The 24,405-nt window shown below is 46.1% G+C and overlaps 1 protein-coding gene across 6 annotated transcripts in view; it reads left to right on the top strand.

Moving 5' to 3' along the window:
- The window catches only part of RALGPS2 (Ral GEF with PH domain and SH3 binding motif 2), a 158,956-nt gene that overhangs the window by 38,934 nt on the left and 95,617 nt on the right, over positions 1–24,405 (top strand). For all 6 annotated transcript variants that reach the window (XM_040406558.1, XM_040406564.1, XM_040406561.1 and 3 more), the window contains exons 2-5: positions 15,076–15,225; positions 15,405–15,512; positions 20,424–20,474; positions 23,768–23,851. In XM_040406558.1, the coding sequence (XP_040262492.1) occupies positions 15,169–15,225; positions 15,405–15,512; positions 20,424–20,474; positions 23,768–23,851 (300 nt within the window). In that variant the 5' untranslated portion in view covers positions 15,076–15,168. The remainder of the gene's footprint in view (positions 1–15,075; positions 15,226–15,404; positions 15,513–20,423; positions 20,475–23,767; positions 23,852–24,405) is intronic.

The raw sequence follows: 24,405 nt of genomic DNA, 5'->3' as shown, positions 1-24,405 counted from the left end.
GAAATAAATGGGTCCGTATGCAAAAAATGTGGATTGCGCATGGATGCAATATATACGGTCATGTGCATGAGGGATTCATCAAACATTGTGCAAAGCTTGATAACTTTAGCCCCTATAATCACTTAAATTCCTTTTAAGATAAATTTCCCTCTCGGTCAATTTCTAAGCCGTCGAGATTTAAGCCCGTATTAATAAATCCGCCCCTGTGATGTTTATACCCGTACATGCAGCGATCACAATCGGAACTAGTAAACCTACAAAACCTTGTGGTTATAAGGGTGTTTAATATGACCTGAGAAAAAGGTCCTCGTACCTGATCGGTGGGGGATCTCCGCCGATCAACTGCTTGAAGAGGCCGCGTTGCTCTGGCAAGCTTCTCGGCCTCACCCAGCACAACGCCGCCAATGTGCTTGGAATGGGAGCTCAGCGCCATTCACTTGAGTTGCGCCTTTTGTCCGTGTGACTGATGAACGTGACATTGATGGTCTAGGGAGAGGCCATGGCGCTCACTGACCGCTACAGCCGATCGGCAGTGGTCCCAGACGTCAGACCCCCACCGATCAGGTATTGATGTCTATGCTGAGGATTGGCAATTAAACTCCCGGACAACCCCTTTAACAATAAGCAATAGATTGACATCCAGATTTTAACGAGCTGCAGCTTGCATGGCCACCTGATTTTCGGCCTCATCAACCGTCCGCCTTGTCCGTTCCTACCCTAGCTTGAACGTCTAATGCAAATGGCAGCAATATGTGAAGTGGAGCCGGTCATTTTAGATTTTGTCACATGTGAGAGCGGTTGATTTATTACCTTGACTGATTTGTTTCTGTCCGAAGCGCGACCTGTGTGCTTTAATAAGAAGCAGCAGGTTTGGTATGTCCGGGCCCTGCCGGTCTGACCGCACAGGAAGCTCTGTGATCAGAGACCCCTCAGTGATGTGATCTCGGTGGAGGTGACATCGGCCACATCGTGCTGTCAACACAGAGGGGACATTCTTGTTTAATCGGCGTAATGCTTTTTCATACTTAATACCAACCCTTAGCTTTCCTAAAAAAAATAATCTCCAAATACAACAGCATTAGATCCCTTCGAATTGCGCCTATCCCGCCCTGCCCGTGACACCTGCTAGAGCGCCGTTTTTTTTTTTCAAAATTGCATTTGACAAAGAAAGCAATGGTTAAACCCTAAATGACAGGCTTTTTTGTCTCCGTCTCCATTCCCAGTCCCTGATATGTGGTAGCGGATACCTGCAGACAATGCAGCTCTTTATGTACTGGTGGCGGTTAAGCACCGATTATAGTCCGCTAGATGTGATTTCATCATCTCATGCAGATAGGCAAGACTATAAGAGACCTACTATACTCACAGATTGTAATCTGTTGTCAGATCCCAAATTATTAAAGGGGTTATCCCATGATTAAAATAAAAAATGAAAATCGGACATCACATGACAACCTCTTTCTAACAAAGTTAGAACCAGCCCTGTACCTCACATGGATCCAGAGATCTCCGCATTCATTGCTCTGCTAGATTTATATCAAGCTGACAGCTCAAGGGGAGTGTCCTTTCTTTTGCAGCTCAGGAGGCGTGTCCATGCGCTCCCTATCACAACTCAGGAGGCGTGTCCATGCTCTCCCTATCACGGCTCAGGAGGCAGTTGAAGGATGAAACTGAGCATGTGCGGCCTTCTCAGTGAGCCGGACAAAGAAATAAGAAAACAAACAGCAGGTGGCGCTCTACAGATAGATTATTAAATTACTAAGTGGTTATACTAACCATTTAATTACATGCAAATACAAAAGTAGTTAGATCCAGGTGTTGGTTTGAAAACTGGAATAATTTCCATGGGACAAACTCTTTTTAAAGGAGAAATGAAAGAAGAGCAGGACATACTGCATACTGATGGTTTCCCTGGTGTAAGACATGAACCCCTGTGCTGCAAAGAAGCTGTGTCCCGGAGTCGCCATAGTAGAGCTGTTCGAGACATGCACAGTCTACATCTAGGAGGGGTACTGTCTGTTCTCTCTAGTGTATATTCCCCTAAAACTATGTGGGTTATAGATCTGCCTATGAAACTGTCAGATGGTATGTACATGGGAGGTAGGTTAAGACTTGGAATAATACATTCTGTCCACCGATGTGACGAATGAGGATATTGCCTGCACTTGTTCACTCTGGAGATGTCGGGGGGGGGGGGGGGGGGGGGGGGGGGTGAGAGAGATGATGAATAGTTAAAGGGGTTGTCACTTATATAAAAGTGTCCCACCCAACAAATATCAGTTATATCATTTTCCCCAAATTTCACCATTTATGAGAACTACCATAGCAGCCTGTGGCGAATCCGTCTTCAGTTGTTCTTGGTTTCGTCCTGTAGTGGAGCCTTCTAATGTAGGACGTAGGAAGCCTCATTGGTAAAAACAAGGGGCGTGTCCTGATCTGCAGATGTCAGGACACATCCCTAAGGCGTGATGGGACAGCAGACACATGACAAAGCGGGAAGTAGGATTCCAGCATGGGGGATAAGAGAACTGCAAATGAGTTTAAAAAAAATTATAATAATCCAAGGCGTAGTGGGAGCTAGAGTAATTGATGTAAATACACTTTAGGCTACATGCACACGACCGTATGTGTTGCGGTGCGCAAATTGCGGATCTGCAAACCCCCCCCCCCCCCCAAAAAAAAACGGATGACATCCATATGCCATCCGTATTTTTTTTATTTTTTTTTGTGGATCCATTGTAACAATGCCTAAAACGGACAAGAATAGGACATGTTATATTTTTTTTTTTTTGCCGGGCTACGGAACAGACATACGGATGCGAATAGCACATTGAAATGAATGGGTCTGCATCCTATCCGCAAATAAAAAAAACGGACACGGAAACAAAAAAACAAAATACGTTTGTGTGCCTGAGTCCTTAGGGAGCATTCACACGGCCATATGTATTTTACTGTGTGCAAAAATTACTGATGACATCAATCTAATGCCAAATTAAAGGGGTTTTCTGCTTTGCATCAACATTTCTTAAGATTGTTTATTTATGAAGGTCGCTGTAATTTTATTATGTATTCCTTTTACCTTTATTGCTCCATCTCCCGTTCTGACCATGTCCGTGCCGCTCTGTCTTATTTCCTGTGATGTCATGTCCCTGGGTGGGGCAGTGAAGGGGGAGTGTCTATGTAAGTAGCAGGGTGGGAGGAGCTATAAACTAGTTGGGTGATGTTAGGGGCGGTGCCAGAGCTGTGGCAGAAGAAGAAGTGCATCATGGGTTTGGTTGGATGCAGCCACAGGAAGTGCTACCTACAGGATGGGAACAAACCAGAGGGATTGTTTACATGGGGAAAATGGGTCGGGAAGAGTCCAAACTGAAAAGATGTCCATGAGGTAAGCAACTACATGAGCAGATCTGTTAAAAGCTGCACTTATCCTGCAAAACCCATTTTAAGCCTACTCTTGTGGGAGGAATAATAGAGGAATGGTACAGTGCATAGTTCTAAGAAAAGATGCCTTAAAAATTATTTCATGGGAAATGCAGTATTTTCTGAAACTGTCCTGCCGGGTGATATGACTGGTCATCATTAGTCTCCTTTGTATGGGTTCCTGCCCTGATTTCCCATCCGGCGCTGTCGTGCATTGGCATCCTATGTGGATCGGTGCTGGTACCTATGAACTGCAAGGGAACCTGGTGATACGAAGCTCCCTATATATGTAGGTAACCTGTTTACTTGCCTGTATTACTTACTACACCTGATCCCTGGTTCTCTGTATGACCGTGTTTGCTCCTCTTCATCGGTAACCTGCGCCTTTAGGATATTTTGCAGGGTTCCCCCTTATATCATGCTTTTTACCATTGCCTGGCCGCAGGTCATATCCCTATAGATTTTCTGCAGCCCAATTCTTTTTGCCATTCAGTGCGTAACCCTTCTCCCCCTCTCTGCAGTTTTATTTGCTTGAGGAATGAAAGCACGGCAAATCCTCTTATATCTCAATGAAAAAGCCAATAACGCAGTAGTTTTTCTTCCCCTGCATTGCAGAGCTGGGAAGTTAATCTCATGTGCAGCTGGATAAAGCAGCTTGTGTGCAGCGGTTACATGAACTCAATGGAAAATGCCAAGAATTTCACCCCCACCGTACATAGCAATGAAGCGCCTGTTGTGGGAATGCGCTGGGAGAATGCACACACTTGTAAGGGTGACGTCGGCGCTGGAATCTGTTGTGACACTCTGTCCAGATCCCAGGAAATGAATGAGAAGCGGATTCAGCTGCTGGCAGGCCCCGGGGGGCGCGCGCTCTGTCTCGGACGCGTTGCCTTTGTCACGACGACGTGAAAACTCTTTCTCGACGCTTGCAAATGAGGCTGAACGTTTCTACGGCGCGGCAAAGTCCTTGGAAATGTGTCGCTGGAACAATGGCGCATCAAGGATTCATTAGTCGACCGGTTTTATGGGCTCTTTAACCCTTGAAAAAAGCTACAAGGGCAGGGATGGGCACCTTGTTATATAATCGGGGAATAAATAAAAAATGTTTTGGCTTTTTTTTTCTTCTTGGCCACTTTATGGTTTGACACTTCACCTTCCTCCTTTCAGAAGGGCGAGACCTGGCCGCCTGACAACACTTTATGTATTCATCTCGTCGACGTAATGCCGTGCATTTGCGCTTCCTTCCTGTACTGTATTTAAAGGGTTTCCGACTATTGACTTATGGAACGTGTCAGATCTCTTATAGAGTCGTAATGTCAGGGGTCCTACAACTGGAACCCCCTACCGATGTTGAAAAGAAGTGCTTCCAGTCCCGGATGTCTCGGGTGCAGTCACATTGCGCTGCAGTCTTGATTGTGAACCCAACTACGGACATCTGCATGGAGTGTGTCTGTTTTGGCCTAGTTAACCTATGGTTAATTTGCTGACCATGTAATGTATATGAGGGTGTCCTGACCCAATAGCAGAAAGTAGGAAAGCGGGATTGAGCATGTTTGATTTCAACATGCCCGATCGTTTATTCTCGTAGGAGATGAGCTGCCACCGCGGGTGTCTGGCAGCAGCAAAGGGCTCAGTTATAGGCCTCATGCACACGACCGTTGTGTGCACCCGTGGCCGTTGTGCCGTTTTCCGTTTTTTTTCGCGGACCCATTGACTTTCAATGGGTCCGTGGAAAAATCGGAAAATGCACCGTTTTGCAGCCGCATCCGTGATCCGTGTTTCCTGGCCGTGAAAAAAATATGACCTGTCCTATTTTTTTCACGGCCAACGGTTCACGGACCCATTCAAGTCAATGGGTCCGTGAAAGAACACGGATGCACACAAGATTGGCATCCGTGTCCGTGATCCGTGGCCGTAGGTTAGTTTTTATACAGACGGATCCGAAGATCCGTCTGCATAAAGCTTTTTCAAAGCTGAGTTTTCACTTCGTGAAAACTCAGAACCGACAGTATATTCTAACACAGAAGCGTTCCCATGGTGATGGGGACGCTTCTAGTTAGAATACACTACAAACTGTGTACAAGACTGCCCCCTGCTGCCTGGCAGCACCCGATCTCTTACAGGGGGCCGTGATCAGCACAATTAACCCCTTCAGGTGCGGCACCTGAAAGGGTTAATTGTACTATCATATCCCCCTGTAAGAGATCAGGGCTGCCAGGCAGCAGGGGGCAGACCCCCCCCCCTCCCCAGTTTGAATATCATTGGTGGCCAGTGCGGCACCCCCCCCCTCCCTCTATTGTAATAATTCGTTGGTGGCACAGTGTGCGCCCCCCCCCCCCTTCCTCCCTCTATTGTAATAAATCGTTGGTGGCACAGTGTGCGCCCCCCATTGCCCCCCCCCCCCCCCCCTCTATAGCATTAACAACGTTGGTGGCCAGTGTGCAGCCTCCCATCTCCCCCCCCCTCCCCCCCATCATCATTGGTGGCAGCGGAGTTCTGATCGGAGTCCCAGTTTAATCGCTGGGGCTCCGATCGGTAACCATGGCAACCAGGACGCTACTACAGTCCTCGTTGCCATGGTTACTTAGCAATAGTACAATAGTAGAAGATTAATACTTACCTGCTGCTGCGATGTTCGTGTCCGGCCGGGAGCTCCACCTACTGGTAAGTGACAGTGACAGGTCTGTGCGGCGCATTGCTAAATGAACCGTCACTTACCAGTAGGAGGAGCTCCCGGCCGGACACGAACATCACAGCTCCCAGGTAAGTATGAATCTTGTACTATTGCTAGTAACCCGCTGCCACCAATGATCGGGGGGGGGGGGGGGGGGCGCAAGATGGGAGGCCGCACACTGGCCACCAATGTTGTTAATGCTATAGAGGGAGGGGGGCCAATGATTGCCACCAACGATTTATTACAATAGAGGGAGGAAGGGGGCGGGGGGGGGGGCCACACTGTGCCACCAACGAATTATTACAATAGAGGGAGGAAGGGGGGGGGGCGCACACTGTGCCACCAACGATTTATTACAATGGAGGAAGGGGGGGGGGCCGCACTGGCCACCAATGATATTCAAACTGGGGAGGGGGGGGGGGGGGGGGTCTGCCCCCTGCTGCCTGGCAGCCCTGATCTCTTACAGGGGGATATGATAGTACAATTAACCCCTTCAGGTGCGGCACCTGAGGGGTTAATTGTGCTGATCACGGCCCCCTGTAAGAGATCGGATGCTGCTAGGCAGCAGGGGGCAGTCATGTACACAGTTTGTAGTATATTCTAACTAGAAGCGTCCCCATCACCATGGGAACGCCTCTGTGTTAGAATATACTGTCGGAAATGAGGTTTCACGATCTAACTCATATCCGACAGTATATTCTAACATAGAGGCGTTCCCATGGTGATGGGGACGCTTCAAGTTAAAATATACCATCGGATTGGAGAAAACTCCGATCTGATGGTATAAAAGGGACTCCGGACTTTACATTGAAAGTCAATGGGGACGGATCCGTTTGAAATGGCACCATATTGTGTCAACGTCAAACGGATCCGTCCCCATTGACTTGCATTGTAATTCAGGACGGATCCGTTTGGCTCCGCACGGCCAGGCGGACACCAAAATGACTTTTTTTTCATGACCGTGGATCCGCCAAAAATCAAGGAAGACCCACGGACGAAAAAACGGTCACGGATCACGGACCTACGGACCCTGTTTTTGCGGACCGTGAAAAAAAACGTTCGTGTGCATGAGGCCATAGAAGCAGATTATCAGAAGAGATCTGCCATCATTCACTCAACAAATGAGAAAAACGTGAGATGATCCCCATTGTATATAGGGTACAAAAAAAATCGCCCTCTGTCAGCATATCGCCCCATTTTAAACATGGATATTCTGACGAGAATCAGTGAATCTGTATGGGGATGAACAATTGAACTATCGAGAGGGGATTGCTGCAGTTTTAGTGAGTTGGCAATGATTGGGAATGAACAGTTTGTTCCCGATCATTGCCCTGGTTATCATGTCAATGGGCTTCTCTCCCTATTGAGAACACATGCATTCCTGGCTGAGCTTGCATGTGTATTGGGTGAGGAGGATCGGGGAGGTGTATATTTTGGCCAGTCAAGCAACACAAGTCCATAGCACAATCGTGTGCATTAAAGGGGTTGTTTGTAATTTTTGATTTTGATCAACCAGTGGAACCTGTGAAGAGAAACCTACTTACTTTCTTACTCCCCGGCTGTCTGCACTGCACTTCCAGTCCATCTGTCAGTATCTGCAGTGACGGGATCACATGTGCCGCTGCAGCCAATGGCAGGCCTCAGCAGTGATGTGTCCCGAAGCAGCATGTGACCCAGCAGTGACACTTGGTTGCATCTCACCGCCAAGGCCAATCATTGGCTGCAGCAACACTGGATGGGTCATCAGTATCTGATCGGTGGAAATCTAACACCCCGGGCCCCCACCAATCAGCTATTTGAGAAGGCACGAGCGCTCGCAGTAGCGCCGCGATTTTCAGCTTTTCATAGGCCTTGTGACGTCACATGTTCTAGGCACAGCTCAGCCCCAAAGAAGTGAATGGGACTGTGCGCAATACCAAGCACAACCGCTATACAATGTACGGCTCGGTGAGCAGGGAGAACAATGTCGGCGCCTTCTCAAACCTCTGATTGGCAGAGATCCCGGGTGTTGGACCCTCACCAATCAGAGGATAGGTCATCGGTATTAAAGAGGACCTTTCACCGATTCTTACCCTATGAACTAACTATACAGACATGGAGAGCGGCGCCCGGGGATCTCACTGCACTTACTATTATCCCTGGGCGCCGCTCCGTTCTCCTGCTATGCCCTCCGGTATCTCTGTTCCCTAAGTTATGGTAGGCGGAGTCTGCCCTAGCGCTGGCCAATCGCATTGCAGAGCTCACAGCCTGGGAGAAAATAACCTCCCAGGCTGTGAGCTCTGCGCTGCGATTGGCCAGCGCTAGGGCAGACTCCGCCTACCATAACTTAGGGACTGGTATCTCCGCCTACTATAACTTAGTGAGCGGAGATACCGGAGGGCATAGCGGCAGAACGGAGCGGCGCCTGGGGATAATAGTAAGGGCAGTGAGATCCCCGGGCGCCGCTCTACATATCTGTATAGTTAGTTCATAGGGTAAGAATCGGTGAAAGGTCCTCTTTAAATTCTCGGAAAACCCCTTTAAGAAAGGGAATGTAACTTCTGATCCCCACCGGGGACAGGAGCTGTTGTGGAGGTTGGCAGTCTTTGTACAGCGCAGTGGTATATGTTGATGCTATGTAAGCAAAGGTAAATGTATCTGTTAGAAAACTAGGGTTTTAGTGAATTACGATGCGTGAGAGCAGGTGCTATTTTTTTTAAGGATGATTCTAGTGGTGGAGTAATACAACTGCAGTGTATCCGTGTACACCGACACCGGGGTCACACGACGCAGTAGATATCAGCAGTCTAAGTTCTGATGTTGTGTCCCATTCCCACAGAAGATTGTCTTATGTCATTGTTATTCACATGCCGGGCTCCATGGTATCTTCAGCGTCTTCTCCTTGTCTAAATGTTTTCTTAGACTGTAATTAGGCGCTGCCTCCGGCTGGGTTGCTTGTGGGTCTGGTGCGCAGTTAAAGCGCTTGTACTGGGAGCTGTCGTGTTTATGGATGGCAGCAGCGCATGGCCGGTGACTGCTTTATTATTTTCCTGCTCTGCTCCTATTGTGTAAACGTATAACTTCATATTGCTAGGAATCCATTGGTTTCCTCAAGCCGCTTTCTGCCTCTTATCTATTAATGTTTAACGTTTTCATTATTTTTATTTTTCACTTACTACTAGAAATGATTGAAAATGGGTAATGCTCATCTGGGACCCAAGTATGCCTATACACGTTATTTTATCAAACCGCCACTGCCAATGTCAGTAGGACCGACCATGTAATGACTATGGCGGTGTCCCGACTTTACCCCCCCCAATGCAGATGTTAGGGAAAGAGGTATCGGGCATGTTGGATTTCTCCTGAAAGTTAAAGGGGTTGTCTCACTTCATGTAGAGAAGGTTAATACAAAGCACTTAGTAATGTATTGTGATTGTCCATATTGCTTCCATTGCTGGCTGGATTAATTTTTCCATCACTTATACACTGCTCGTTTCTATGGTTATGACCGACCTTGGAGTCCAACAGTGGTGGTCATGCTTGTGCACTATAGGAAAAAGTGCCAGCCTTTCTGGTGGCCGAGACTGCGGGAGTGAGCATAGGCTGGTGCTTTTTTTCCTATAGGATGCAAGCACGACCACCACTGCTGGATTGCATAATGGTCATAACTAAGGATGAGCGAATCTACTTCGGATGAAACATCCCAAGTCGATTTGCATAAAACTCGGTTCTAATACTGTACAGAGCAGGAGCTCCGTACAGTATTAGAATGTATTGGCTCCGATGAGCCGAAATCATTGCTTCGCGAAGTCTTGCGAGACTTCGCGCAATAACTTCATAAATTAATTAGTACTGTAAAAAACCATTTCAGTACAAATTAATTTATGAAGTTATTGCGCGAAGTCTCGCTCATCGGAGCCAATACATTCTAATACTGTATGGAGATCCTGCTCCGTACAGTATTAGAACAAAGTTTTATGCGAATCAACTTCGGATGTTTCATCCGAAGTCTATTCGCTCAACCATAGTTGTAACCATAGAAATGAGCAGTGTATAATGTGAAAAATTAATCCAGCCAGCAATGGAAGCAATATGGACAATCACAATACATTAGTGCCTTGTAATAACATTGTGTACCTTTTATAAATGCCATTTGCTAAACTGAGACAACCCCTTTAAGATGTAGGGTTGCAATGGGTATTGAATTATCAATTTGACATTTACCGATACTAGGCTGCGCTACTGCACAGCCTAGTATCAGAGAACATGGAGTGTGCTGTTCTCAGCACGCTCCATGTTCTCCTCAGCAGAAGAAGGAAGCAGTCCCTCCCTCCCCCTGTGTTGCTGCTGCCAATAAGAAGAGAGAGGAGGGGAGGGGCTGTGGCCACTGTCCCACCAATGATAACTCGCTAATTAATACAAATACAGGAGGCGGGTGCTGGCGGCAGAATCACATAGCCGGCACACTACCTCTATGACAGTGCTCTGCGATCCGCGGCAGTTAACCCCTCAGGTGCTGCACCCAACCCCCACAGTATTATAATAATTGGTGGCAGTGGCCACAGGGTCCCCTCCCCTCCTCTTCATTCATTGGTGGCAGTGGTAGTGTTGATCGGAGCCCCAGCAGTGTAATACTGGTGCTCTGATCGGTTACCATGGCAGCCAGGATGCTACTGAAGCCCTGGCTGCCATGGTAAGCTCCCTGCTGCTGTGTGTACTATGCACAGGGCAGCAGGGAGAGTGTGAAGTCCTATTCACCCCAATAGATCTCTATAAGCCTACATGCACATGAACGTGGTTTGGTTCCACATCCGAGATGCATTTTTTGTGGCTCGGGTGCGGACCCATTCACTTCAATGGGGCTGCAAAAGATGCGGACAGCACTCCGTGGAAGGCAAAACATACGGTCGTGTGCATGTAGCCTTAGGGTGAATAGGACAAGGGATGAATAGATCCCAGGTTCTAGCCCCTAAGGGGGAAAATAGTTATTAAATAAAAAGTTTAACAAAAAACAAACACCAAAATATTACGTTTAAATCACCCCCTCTCTCAATTTTACATATAAAATATATAAACAATAAATAAACATATTACATATCGCCACGTTTAAAAAAGTGCGAACTATTAAAATATTTTAAAAAATCTCCTATGCGGTGAACGCCAAAACAGAAAAAATAAAAACCACGCGATTTGCCTTTTTTTTTTTTTTGGTCTCCTTGTCCCCCCAAAAAATAGGATCGGACTGTTCGATTATGGGCCAGACGTTAAAATGTGGAATGCGCGCTGCTTTTTTGGTGTGTTTTTTTTTTTTTTTTTCATGGTATTGAGTATTGCAATACTTTTTTATGGTATCGAAATCGAATCCAAATTTTGGTATCGAAACAACCCCATTAAGGTGCCACTGGAGGTGTCTAGAAATGCCTTACTCTACTATTCCCATTGGTAACACTTGCATACTCAACTGAGTTAGTATGTGTATGGGGAGTCAGGAGGCATAGCTGTCGGCTAAATGACTCTTCAGCCAGCAGCCAAGATCTAAGGTACTTGGCCAAGACCTTTAACCTCTCCCGACATGTCTGTTTTAGTAACTCCTTGCTAGGCTGGTTATAAAAATTCTGGAGCATCGATTCTTATGGCTCTGATGTCATTCCTTTATTATTCCTACTATAAATTATGAATGAATTTCTAATAGTTTGCATTGAAGGTCCAGATGGGTATTACCTGATAGAGGGATGTGCCAGGACAGTCTGACACTATTCAGTCAGTGCTGCCAGTGTCAAGCTGTGCAGGGGCACCCCTCCCCAAACTGATGACACCCATCTGGACCTTCATTGTCACTGCACAGTGTAAAACTGGCAGCACTGATTGAATAGTGTCAGACTGTGCAGGGAACCAAACTGGTAACACTCCTCTGCACCTTCAATGCAAACGGTTAGCAAGGCATTCCTAACTTCTAGCGGGAAAAATAGAGGAACGCCACATCATAAAAAAACAGATCCTCCAGAATTGTTATTTCTCGTGGCCTTCTCGGTTACCCATAATCCGCGATGACTGCTGAGCGAGCCTGACGTGCTGCATGACAAATGTCCTGCCGACCTACAAAGCTGTCATTTAGTTTTGCATGACAAATGGCATACGCGTTTTTCTTCCTGTTAAATATTCTGTGAAGCGTTCCAGGCCAGTGAGCGGTCAGACCACGCGCCAGCCGTGTGCGCACCTCCTGATGGACTCGAAGTGGAAATCTACACCAGTTATAGGCTGGCAATAATTCTGGCTATAATTAAAGGGGGTTTCCAGGATTTTTTAATGAATGACCTATCCCGAGGATAGGTCATCAGTATCTGATCGGTGGATGTCCAACACTTTGAGAAGCCACCAGTGCTCCCAGTAGCACCACAGCCTTCTCTCCGCTCACCGAGCACAGCGCCGCCCATTGTATAGTGGCCGTGCTTGGTATTGCAGCTCAGCTCCATTCGCTTCTATGAGGCTGAGGCTTATTTTATCACCTACATGAGTTGATGTGCAGCACGTCTACATCTCTTCATGCCGTGAACGATGGCCGTGCTGGTAATCTAAAGGTAGGCATGCCAGATCATAAGTTTAGTGAACTAATGCGCTGGAGCGGCACATTACCCGACAGATTTATGAAAACTCTCTAAAAGAACTTTCTCACTCCTAGCAGCCAATCACAGCGCCCCTTTCATTTTTTGTCGAATCGGAAATGTGAACTGTGCTGTGATTGATTGTTATGGGCTGCAAAGACAGTTTTTCTTTAAGATCGTTTTCCATAAGTCTTCCCCTGTGTCAGCCAGAAGTATCCCCAAAGGGTAAATGCACACGTTCGGGATTTACGTGCGGAGAATCCTCATCAATCGGTGCGCATTTTACATACGGATTTGATGCGGATTTTCCTCTCCCTATTGAAGTGAATGGAGAAAATCCGGTCAGGAAAAATAAATTGACATGCGGCAAATTTTTTAAATCTCCACTGCAGGTAAAAATCTGCATCGTGTAGGTGAGAATTTCAAATTCTTATGGAATACAGTGAACACGACCTACGGTGCGGATTTTCCGCACGCAGTCCTGATCGAGTGCATTTAGTCTAAGGGTACATGCAAGCTGCAGTCGTTTGTGTATTTTGCGTGTGCGACGTGTGGATCTTGCTGCGGATTTGCCCCAGATCCCGTCCCCTTTGCATCGCAAAGCGCCAAATCTGCTCTGAAAATCCGTACAAACAATTGAGATGCTAAGGGGGCGATCACGTGGCGATTTAGGCCGCTGGAATCTTGGAGCGGCTGCGCGGTTTTGGCTCCGGCTTCATGCTGTCTGCCGATGCGGTGCACACGATCGGCGGCTTAAAGCTGTGACTGTGCCAAGAAAGGACTTGTCCCTTCTTGGTCCTGACCGATGCCGCTGGAGGGTCTCCGGCATCCAAAACGGAGCAAAGTGGTTTCTGCGGCAATATTTGCATGTAATATCGGAGACCCAGAGGTGCAGTATAGGCTCTTGCACTATATTAAAGGCCAAGCCACATGGATCTGTAACACAAGCATTGGGGAACCTATAGGTAATGTTATCGGGGAGACCACTTATATCAGGCATCCTCAAACTGCGGCCCTCCAGCTGTTGTAAAACTACAACTCCCACAATGCCCTGCTATAGGCTGATACCTGTAGGCTGTTCGGGCATGCTGGGAGTTGTAGTTTTGCAACAGCTGGAGGGCCGCAGTTTGAGGATGCCTGCCTTATATCCTTAGACACCCTGTGCACTGCACTTCATGAACAGCAGCCACCCCCCTCACTACCCTGTGGCAGAGAATCCCCCCCCAAAGTATCATGTCCTTCTGATCCAGAGACATCCCCTCTGATTCCGACTTGTCAGACACAGCAGGTTGCGTGGGCAGCTAGCGTAACCAATGTAAAACCTTCCCCAGTACGCCGACTGTCCAGCATTTACATTTTTTTTTGATGGCTGTATTTGGCGATGTGGAATTCACTTTGTGTCCACTAGGTGGAGCTGCGCTCTTAGCTACAGCGGTCAGTGAGCTCAGAGGCCTTGTATTGCCTTGGTATAAAGTGGTAATTGTAATTCTAATTTTTTTTCATGTACTTTGCAAATAAATTGAATTTCCACCAGAAGGTATGTATACGTAGTTGTAATCAGATCTCGCGTGTAATTTAATAAGCGTTAGGAAAGCTGCTTTATGTTCTCATTCTGGGAGATGACAAAGTGAAGAATCTTCTCCTTTTTGCTGTCTTTACAAAGATGGCGGAGGCCGTTTCTGATTTTGCTTATGAGGGTCTTTGAATTGTAGTTACACCCCTGGATTTTGGGGGGGGGGCGGGGGGACGGGGGGGGCGGGGGGACGGGACACCACCATATGTATTTGATCGTCATCCGGTCCTGCCGAAAGTAATTCGCTTGGCCGACAGCTATCTAAAGTATGTAGCCATCTTTACAGGCGTGCTACGTGATGATCCAGTACATTGGATCTGTCTATAGGAATACACAATTCATGTACTACCTGCAAAGGTCCCTGGAGAGTGCTGGAGGTTTTTTGGCGTGCATTTATCCCCATCCATCATCTTTTAGTTTTTTGTGCATTTTCTGAATGGTATAACCGCCTTCATTCACCAGAGCACCTCCTGCTATCCCCCCCGACTCCTGAGACCTGGTCTCTGCTCCCAGAAGAAGCTGAACAATGAGACCCCTTGTTAACTTAAATTTAGAAACTCATTTTGTCACCCTTGACCCCAAGCAATTATCCAGGGCCACTTGGAGTTTGCAATAGCTCTTTTCAGTCTTTGCAGTCAATGCGCCGTTTAGTCACCAAGATGAATGGCGTTCAGTTCCTATAATTGCTTAGCGCCTCTTGCAGCAGCGTGGCGGCATTGTATGAAACGGTCACCTTCTTTGCTCGTTGACCTGCGTGTATCTCTCATATTTTGTGCTTTTTCTTCTATATGACGGCTGATGAGCCCCTCTTTTCGGTTTTATTGCAGTATGAAAATGATGCCGTTACTTCCATGGAGATGAGATGATCAAAGTTGTGCGCTCACTTCGGAGGGGGAGCAAGCACTAATGGTGCCAGAAGAATGGACCTAATGAACGGCCAGGCGAGCAACACTGCTCTCACGACGAACGCTTCAGAGGTGAGAGGGGCACGGCCAGCGAGATTTCCGTCAAAACGCAAGACCCCAGCCCAAGCCATTGTTGAGCCCATTCCACCTTGCAAACAGATCTGTCAATTTTTCTATCGCGGCTATCCTCTGAAAACGCTGCTGCTTCTTGTGCGCTTCAACCCAGTTTTTGCCTTTTTTGATTCTTGCAGAAAAGCAGCAGCTCAGAATCGCTGAGCGACAAAGACTCCGCTGCCCTGAAGAAAAGTTTTGACGCTGTTGTGTTTGACGTCCTCATGGTCACTCCAGAGGAATATGCCGTAAGATGTTTGCTTCACTCTCTGTAAAAGTTGCTTGGTGAATCGCCACCTTTTTATGTGAAAAATGATTTTATTAAAGCAGATTTGTACCTATGACACCGGCTGACCTGTTACATGTGCACTTGGCAGCTGACATCTGCCCCATGTTGGCCCCGTGTGTTTGTAATATCTGAAAATAGACTCCTTGGAGCAACGGGGGCATTACCGTTACACCTAGAGGCTCTGCTCTCTCTGCAACATCCGCACCCTCTCCACTTTGACAGGGCACGGCAGGGGTGATCACTTTTTCACTGCCTGGTCCTGTCAAAGTGCAGAGGGGGCGGCAGTTGCAGAGAGAGCAGAGCCTTTAGGTGTAATGGTAACGCCCCTGTTGCTCCTAGAGGCTCATTTACATATATTAAAACCATCATTTTTCTCAGCAATGCGGGCACATATGAACATGGGACCAACACAGATGTCTTCAGCTGCCAATCGCCCATGTAACAGGTTGCACGGTTTGATAGGTACAAAACTGCTGACAGATGCCCTTTAAGTTGCTAATCTATCTTTATAGCACTAAAAACTGTTTTTCTGAAACAGAGCTCCAAATCCTCTGTATTGACCTAGAATTGAAGGTGTTTTCCAAATGTCAAATATTGCTGATCTATCCTCAGAATAAGCTGATGGGTGTTGGTGCGACTCTTGCTCATCAGTCCCGTGGCCTTCCTGCAGCTCAGTCCTATTTAAGTGAATGGCAATGAACTGCGGTGCCAGTCATGGCCACTATACAGTGTATGGGGCTCTGCTTGGTATATATCGGAGAGAGGCCGCAGCGTTCGTACCAGCACTGTGACACCTTCACCAACTGATTGGCAGGGGGGCTGCAGTCAGACCCTCACCCATCAGATATTATCCTGAGGATCGCAGCATTTTAGGACTCGCTCATATTTTATTTATTTTTTTTATAGCCTAAACTTACTAAGTCTTATGTTGCAGCCCTAATACACTTGCCAAAATGCATATGACACCAGCCTATTGGTACTTTCACACTAGCTTTGTTAGAATCCGGCAGGCAGTTCCATTGGCGGAACTGCCTGCCGGTCCGGAAATCTATATGCAAACGGATATCTTATTTTTTTTCCGGATACAGATCTGTTAGACATTTTCATTGAAATACCGGATCCATCTTTCTGATATCATCCGGAATTAGGGATCCGGTATTTTTTATTTTTTATTTTTTTGAAAGCTAGAAAGAACTGCACCTGTGCAGACAGGAAAACCGTATGCGGCAATTTCCGGAACACTTGGTACCGGATCTGGCATTAATACATTTCAATGGCAAGTGCGGTACGGTTCTGGAATTTTGTCTGGAAAAATACCGCAGCTTGCTGATGCATACTAAACGGATTGCTTTCCATTCAGAATTCATTTGGACAAAACTGAAAAGTTTTTTTTTCCGGTGTTGAGACCCTTTACCTGATTTCAATACCGGAAAAGAATAACGCTAGTGTGAAAATACCCTGAGGGTATCCGCAAAACACCGGCAATGTGCATTCCGCAATTTGCGGACCGCACATCGCCAGCACTATAATAAAAAAAAATGCCTAATCTTGTCTGTAATTGCGGACAAGAATAGGACTGTTCTATTTTTTGGTGGAAACGGAAGCACGCATGCGGAAGTGCGGACAGCACATTTCGGTCCCATTGAAAATAAATAGGTCTGCACCCGTTCCGCAAAATTGTGGACCCATTTTGCGGACGTGTGAATGGACCCTTACGCTGAGTTCACACCCACGTTGATCATTTCCATTCTGCTTCTTTAGAGGAGGTGTTTTTTGGGAACTAAAATGGTCAAATTTCCGTATTTGGCACATAACCGACCCAAACAGAGCTGAACAGACCCCATTGACTGTAATGAGGTCTGTTCTGGGCTCCACTTTTTTTGTCAGGGCTTTTTGATGGACTCTGCTACCGAGGCTTGAACAGAGCTTCCGACGCAGATGTGAACAGGCCCTAAAAAGCAAACTCTCTCTCAACTTTGAAAGTGATACCATTTGTGAATGAACTGGTTATAATTTAGGATGAGAGCTGGTGCCAGATATTCGGCAGTGCGTTCTTTCCACACCACGATGCAGTAAACAGAGGGATCGCGGTTCCTCGCTATGAAATACAAGCCTATAAAATGAAATGTCAGAAATGATCAGGACCATATGTGCAGCACATGCCCTTGACGTTTGAGGCTGGTTACTGGCCATTAGAAATGTGAATAATCCCTCTTACTGAGCAGGGTATATTTGGTTGGTTTTAGACTTATTTTCAGCCTTGGAAAATCCTTTTTGTTAGGGCTCATGCACACGACCATTGCCCGGCTGTGCCCGTATTGCAGTCCGCACTATTATACGGGCACCGGCTGTGTGCGTACAGTGTCACGGATGTGCACCCATTCACTTGAATGGGTCCGCAATCTGGGAGATACAGTGCGGAACAGGCACGGATTGGTAGCCCATGGAAGCACTACAGAGTCCTTCCGTGGGGCTTCTGTCCATGCCTCTGCACCACAAAAAAGTAGTGCATGTGCTACTTTTTTGCAGTTTGGACCGTCTGATGCAGATTGCGGACCCCATTCAAGTGAATGGGTCAGCATCTGCAGTCGTGTGCATGAGCCCTTAGAAGGACATAAGCTGATCGCTGTAGGATGCAATGAGTGTACTATTGCTCTGCAGCGCCACCACAGGGAAAATAAAGCATTACACAGTGTCCATTGATATTACTGGGACCTCCAGAGACTGCCTAGTCCGGTTATAATTGAGGGACTCCTCTCTGTTTTCCAATATGTCTGGTGTAAGGCAAAAAACATCATTTCTAAGTATGAACCTCAGTAGTGTTGAGCGAACTTGTGTTTTATGTTCGGCGTCTAAAGTTTGGGTTCGGGTTATCGAAGAATCGCGTTATGGATTCCACTACCACGGACCATAATGGAATTTAGAATCCATAACGCGACTCTTCGATGACCTGAACCCGAACTTTAGACGCCAAACTTAAAACACAAGTTTGCTCAACACTAAACCTCAGTCTTGGGATGAGGGGGGGTGAATGTTTTCTCTAAACTTTTTATGGCCCAAGGCTTTGACCAGAACAAAAAAATACTACAAACAATGGCAACAAAAAATTTTTAATGACTAAAAGAAACTACTAAGATTTGAGGGTAATCCTTTCTTAAAGGGGTTGCCTGTTTGGAAAAGTCATATGTAAATATCCTATGACAGCTTGTGGGTTAGGGGGCATCTGTCCGCAGTTTTGTACCTATGACACTGGCTGACCTGTTACATGTACGCTTGGCAGCTGAAGACATCTGTGTTGGCCCCATGTTCATATGTGCCCGAGAAAAATGGTGTTTTAATACATGCTGTCATAGGATATGAGTTTTTTTTAAACTGGCAACCCCTTTTAAGAAATGATTACCCTCAACTCTTCGTAGTTTCTTTTAGTCATTTACATTTTTTTGTTGCCATTGTTTGTAGTATTTTCTTTGTTCTGGTCAAAGCCTTGGGCCATAAAAAGTTTAGCGAAAACATTCATCCTAAGACTGAGGTTCTTACAGAGAAATGCTGATTTTGCTTTACAGCAGACTTATTGGAAACAGTCCGGAGAACGTTCTGCCAAACATCTGGTGTCATCCAGGTGTTTTTTGGGACCCGCATCAAGCTCACTCTTGGACAGCAGTGGAGTCTCCCTCGAGTTTGATTTTGGCCGGGTCCGGTACTATGGCGTCATGAAGGTGTGACTGTAGAAGCACATGGAGAGGAGTTGTGACTTCTTGGACGAGTTGTCATCTGTAGGTTTTTGGCAGACTGGCCGCTCCTTGGAAGTCGTCTCCATTTGGCATTAGGGATGTTCATGGGACTTCCAGAGCCCTAGAAATAGTTTTCTATGACACGGGAAACGATCTTTTTGCTCCTCTGTCCTGGGCCTGACATGAGCAGTGTATGTAGAATAGTCTGGCGATGAATCAGTGGCTCAGCAATATCACTTTAATTTTTTCCCCCAAAGCTACTATTTATTGCCTTGAATATGCAGTACGGAGCAGGCAGTCTTCACTATGTCTTATCTATATAAAGCTCTCTGCCGGATAGAAAGCAATGAGATCCAAAATTTGTATGTATTTATGAGAGAAAAAAAAACAAAAACGCTACCGCCTCATTATGAAAGGGAGAGCATTTAAAGGGCCTCGCATCAGGAACATGGTTATTAAACTGGCTGACTTTACACTTGTGCTAATGGCAGCTCGAGTTAACCGTCTTTGTCCCTTCTTTTTATGTGCCTCTGTTTTTGTGAAACATTTTGTTTTATTTTATGCAAAGGAACAATGAGGGTCTTGCTCCTACTCCTAGACGCTCCCTTCTCTGGCCGCCCCCTCATCATGTTGATTGACAGGGCCAGGCAGTGTGTACATCATCCTGCCTGGACCTGATCATTATTTATTTTTATTATTATTTTATAGAGTGTTGATCTGTTTTTTTTTTTGTTGTTTTTTTATTATTTATTTTTTCCAGTTTTTTTTAAGATCAATGTTCACACTGGTGAAAGTAGTTTTATGGCTTATAGCAGGGATGGCCAACCTGTAGCTCTCCAGCTGTTGCAAAACTTCAACTCCCATCATGCCCAGATTGCCTACAGCTCTCAGCCTACAGCAGAGCATGGTGGGAATTGTAGTTTTACAACAGCTGGAGAGCCGCAGGTTGGGAGGTCCTCTGTGCCATTTTAAGCTGGTTATCAGCCAGATCTTCATTTTTGCATATGTTCCCGGCACTATAAAGATGTGGGGGAGCACAGCACCAGAGTGGGCCCTCCACCGTTAATATGCTTGAACGTCCATCATCTTAAGATAATTGATTCCTGTTTGCTCCTAATCCTCTGGGCGCTCTCTTGCAGGGTCAGATAACACTAATGGATATGCCGGTTTTTAAAGCCATTCAGCCAGAGGTGAGTAGTTCATGGAATAAAGTGTAGAAATCTTTGAATTTTCCACAATTTTAACTTTGACATCATACTAGTTTCTTGCTCACACATTTAAAAAAATGCATTTGTTAGTGTCAGAGACCCTGTACTTGCTTAGATACATTTAAAGGGGTCGTCTCACTTCAGAAAATGGCATTTATCATGTAGACAAAGTTAATACAAGGCACTTACTAATGTGCTGTGATTGTCCATATTGCCTCCTTTGCTGGCTGGATTCATTCTTCCATCACTTTATACACTGCTCATTTCCATGGTTACGACCACCCTGTAATCCAGCAGCAGTGGTCGTGCTTGCACACTATAGGAAAAAGAACAAACCTGTGTGACCTCCCACAGTCCCGGCCACCAGCGAGGCCGGCACTTTTTCCTATAGTGTGCAAGCACGACCAACCTTGCAATCCATCAGCGGTGGTTGTGCTTGCACACTATAGGAAAAAGTGACAAACTCTCTAGAGACCAGGACAGTGGGAGCGCACATAGACGCGCATGCACAGCTGCTCCCATCACAGCCACCTCGTATCTGTGCGATGGTTGTAACCCCTGGATATGAGCAGTGTATAATGTGATGGAAAAATGAATCATGCCAGCATACTTTAAAGGAGTGTAAAGTATTCTAAACTTTTTAATCCAGAACCTGGATCTTTTATATTTCCATGTAATTAAAAATTTAGTGTAGCCACTGAGTTATTAAATTAATCTGTGTAGCACCACCTGCTGTTTTTCTCTTTTTCAAATTTCTACGTCCACCTCACGGAGGTGGACGCACATGCTCAGTTCCATCCTCCAGCTGCAGCAGCTAGTATGGTCTGTTGTAGCGGAATCCATAATGGAATTCTTGGATAACCCGAACCTTGTACTCCAAACTTGAAAACAGAAGTTTGCTCATCCCTAAAGATGAGGATTGATAGCCTTCACTTGGTTTTTCATGTTTCAGAGGAGTCACTAGACGATTTGCATCCAGTCACCAGCCAGTTAAAAGGGTTGTCTCATGACAGACAATGGGGGCATATCGCTGGGATATGCCCAAATTGTCTTATAGGCGCGGGCCCCACTGCTGGCACCCGCACCTATATCGAGAACGGAGCCCCGAAAGTGAAGGAGGGCGCACTGCGCATGCGCAGCCGCCCTCCATTCATTTTTGTATGGGCCGGCGAAAATAGCCAGCTATTTCCGTCAAGCCCATAGAAGCGAATGAGAGCGGTGGCCGGTCATGCGCGGTGCGCTCCCATTCACTTCTATGGGGAGCCGGCTTGGTGGTGACCGGACCGGAGTTCTCCAGCCACCACCTTGCGGGGCTCCGTTCTTGATATAGGTGCGGGTCCTGCACCTATAAGACAATGGGAGCATATCCTAGTGATGTGCCCCCATTGTCTATGATGAGACAACCCCTTTAAGCTGCCGGCTGACTGATCGTTACCTTGAACTGCTCTCTGTAAAGGATTGAAGCGGCCGGGGTGTTTATTTCTATTAATTTAGGCAGAAAAATGTTGGCTCTGTCCTGGAGCTGGAATTCTTCTGTACGCGCTAATCCATAGCACATTTTGCACTTGGCTCTGAATCTGGAGGTGTCCTCTCCTGATCAGACTTTCCATTATTCCATGGTTACTATTGTCAGTAAATAAGTCCTCCGACCCCTCGGTCCTCTCCCCTGGTGCTGATGAAATCCTGCACTTCACCAGTCTGTCTAACGAGCTGCTCTCTGGTCAGAGGACATTCAGTTCATCAGTCCTGTCCCATGAGGTAGAATTTTAATTAAAAGCAAATTTTCCCCCTCACTGGGGCTCCTTGGCTTATTCCTTACTCAGCTGGTCTTTTCCTCGCTGGTGGTTTGATTGCTTGCAGTTTATAATCACTGAGAAATCAGCTTGGCACTTTTGCTTGTAATACACTGAGCTGCAATGTAAAGTATAGGGGAAATTAGCAGAAAAAAAAAATGCTGCAGGGTGCTACCACAGTTAGTATTTTTATTATTTTTTTTGGGGGGGGGGCACTTTTTTTAGACAAAACACTCTGAAATTCAGTTTTTTTATTTTACAAGCATTTTTTTTATTTTTTTGGGGATGGTGGTTTTTGCCGCTCTTTTCCCCTATAGTCGATGATAAAAATGCCACACAACAGATTCTGGGATCCAATCCAACATTAAGGGACCAATAATAAAAAAAAGCCTTAAAAAAAAAAAAAACACATAGGGTAATTCATCAAACTGGTGTAAACTAGAACTGGCTTAGGCTACTTTCACACTAGCGTTAATATTTTCCAGTATTGAGATCTGTCATAGGGTCTCAATACTGGAAAAAAACGCTTCCGTTTTGTCCCCATTCATTGTCAATGGGGACAAAACGTAACTGAACAGAACGGAGTGCTCCAAAATGCTTTCCATTGCGTTCTCATGCTTTGGGTTTGCTTTCCGTTTTGGGATGCGGAGCAAGACGTCATGACCCACAATGCAAGTCAATAGGGACGAATCCGTTTTCTGACACAATCTGCCAATAGAAAACGGATCCGTCATTGCTATGTTAAAGATAATACAACCAGATCCAGTACAAACGCTAGTGTGAAAGTAGCCTTAGTTGCCCATAGCAACCAATCCACCTAAGCCATTTGTACTTTACACCAGTTTGATGACTGACCCCCCAACAGTGTTTGTAGTGCATTTTTTTTTTTACATATCATTGCAGAGTTTTCTTTGCGCCGAAAAAAACCTACTGACAAAAAAGTTATGTTTTTGAAAAAGAAGTCTACGTTTACAGGGGTTGTGCAAGAATGAAGGGGGAGCTGCCCCCCCCCCCCCCCCAACCACTTTACCAGGCCTGTAAAGGGAAGATTACTTGCGTTTTTCCCGCTCCTTCTCTTTCGGCCTGCAATGCTCAGCTGGGCTCTCTCAATGTAAACATCCAATTTGACATCTCTGCTGCCAATCATTGGCCGCGGCGATGACCACCTCCTTTTGTGTCATGTGACCATTTGTCATGTCAGGGGAGCCGGTCACTGCCGTGGCCAGTGATTGGCTGATGCGATGTCTAGCCGGTTGTTGACATCAAGGCAGCCTGGAGGAGAAGGTCATCTTCCCTTCACAAGTTCTGTAAAGTTGTTTTGGGAAGAGGGGTGGGTGGTAGGGCAGAGGGACCTCCCCCCTGCCTTGCACAACCCTTTTAATGCTGGATTAGTGAACTTTTCAATCTATGTTTCCATGCATAGAATTACTTTACCAGACTATACCAAATATAACTTTTTTAATTATTTTTTTCCATCCTTAGGAATTATCAAGTTGTGGGTGGAATAAAAAGGAGAAATACAGTTCTGCACCGAATGCCGTGGCCTTCACAAGACGATTTAACCAAGTCAGTCACCAACCTCACTGATTTTTTATTTTTATTTTTTTAAATTAAATCTCATAATCATTCTAATATACAGAAAATTTAGAAAATTCTGTGTTTATTACTAGTCTTGCATAATATAAAATTTTCGTAGTTTGATCATGAAATTATAAAACTGTATGCAAAAGATGGAGCAAATGTCCAAGTATGTTTGCATTGATAATGGTCTACTTGAAAATGACTTGACTTTGCTCTACTCCAGCAGTCCAGTGGTAAAGAGGCGCCTAATTCCTAAATCTTGGACATCAGCTGACCTATCCTCTGGATAGGTCATCAGTATTTGATTAGTGGGGGCCCGGACAGCGGAGATCCTCGCTGATCCTCGCTGTTTGAGAAGACACCAGTGCTCCTGTGAGCACCATGGCCTTCTCACAGCTTTTCCTAGGCCAGTGACTACACGTGGCTAGAAGCAGATACCAAGCACAGCCGCTATGCAATGCACGGCGCTGTGCTTCGTCTGTAGTAATCTACATATCGTATTTTTCACTCTATAAAACCCATCTAGGTTTTAGAGGAGG

This window comes from Bufo bufo, chromosome 9 (assembly GCF_905171765.1).
Source record: "Bufo bufo chromosome 9, aBufBuf1.1, whole genome shotgun sequence".
Lineage (NCBI taxonomy): Eukaryota > Metazoa > Chordata > Amphibia > Anura > Bufonidae > Bufo > Bufo bufo.
Note: the sequence above shows the minus strand (reverse complement) of the source record. Positions and strands in the feature narration are given on the sequence as shown.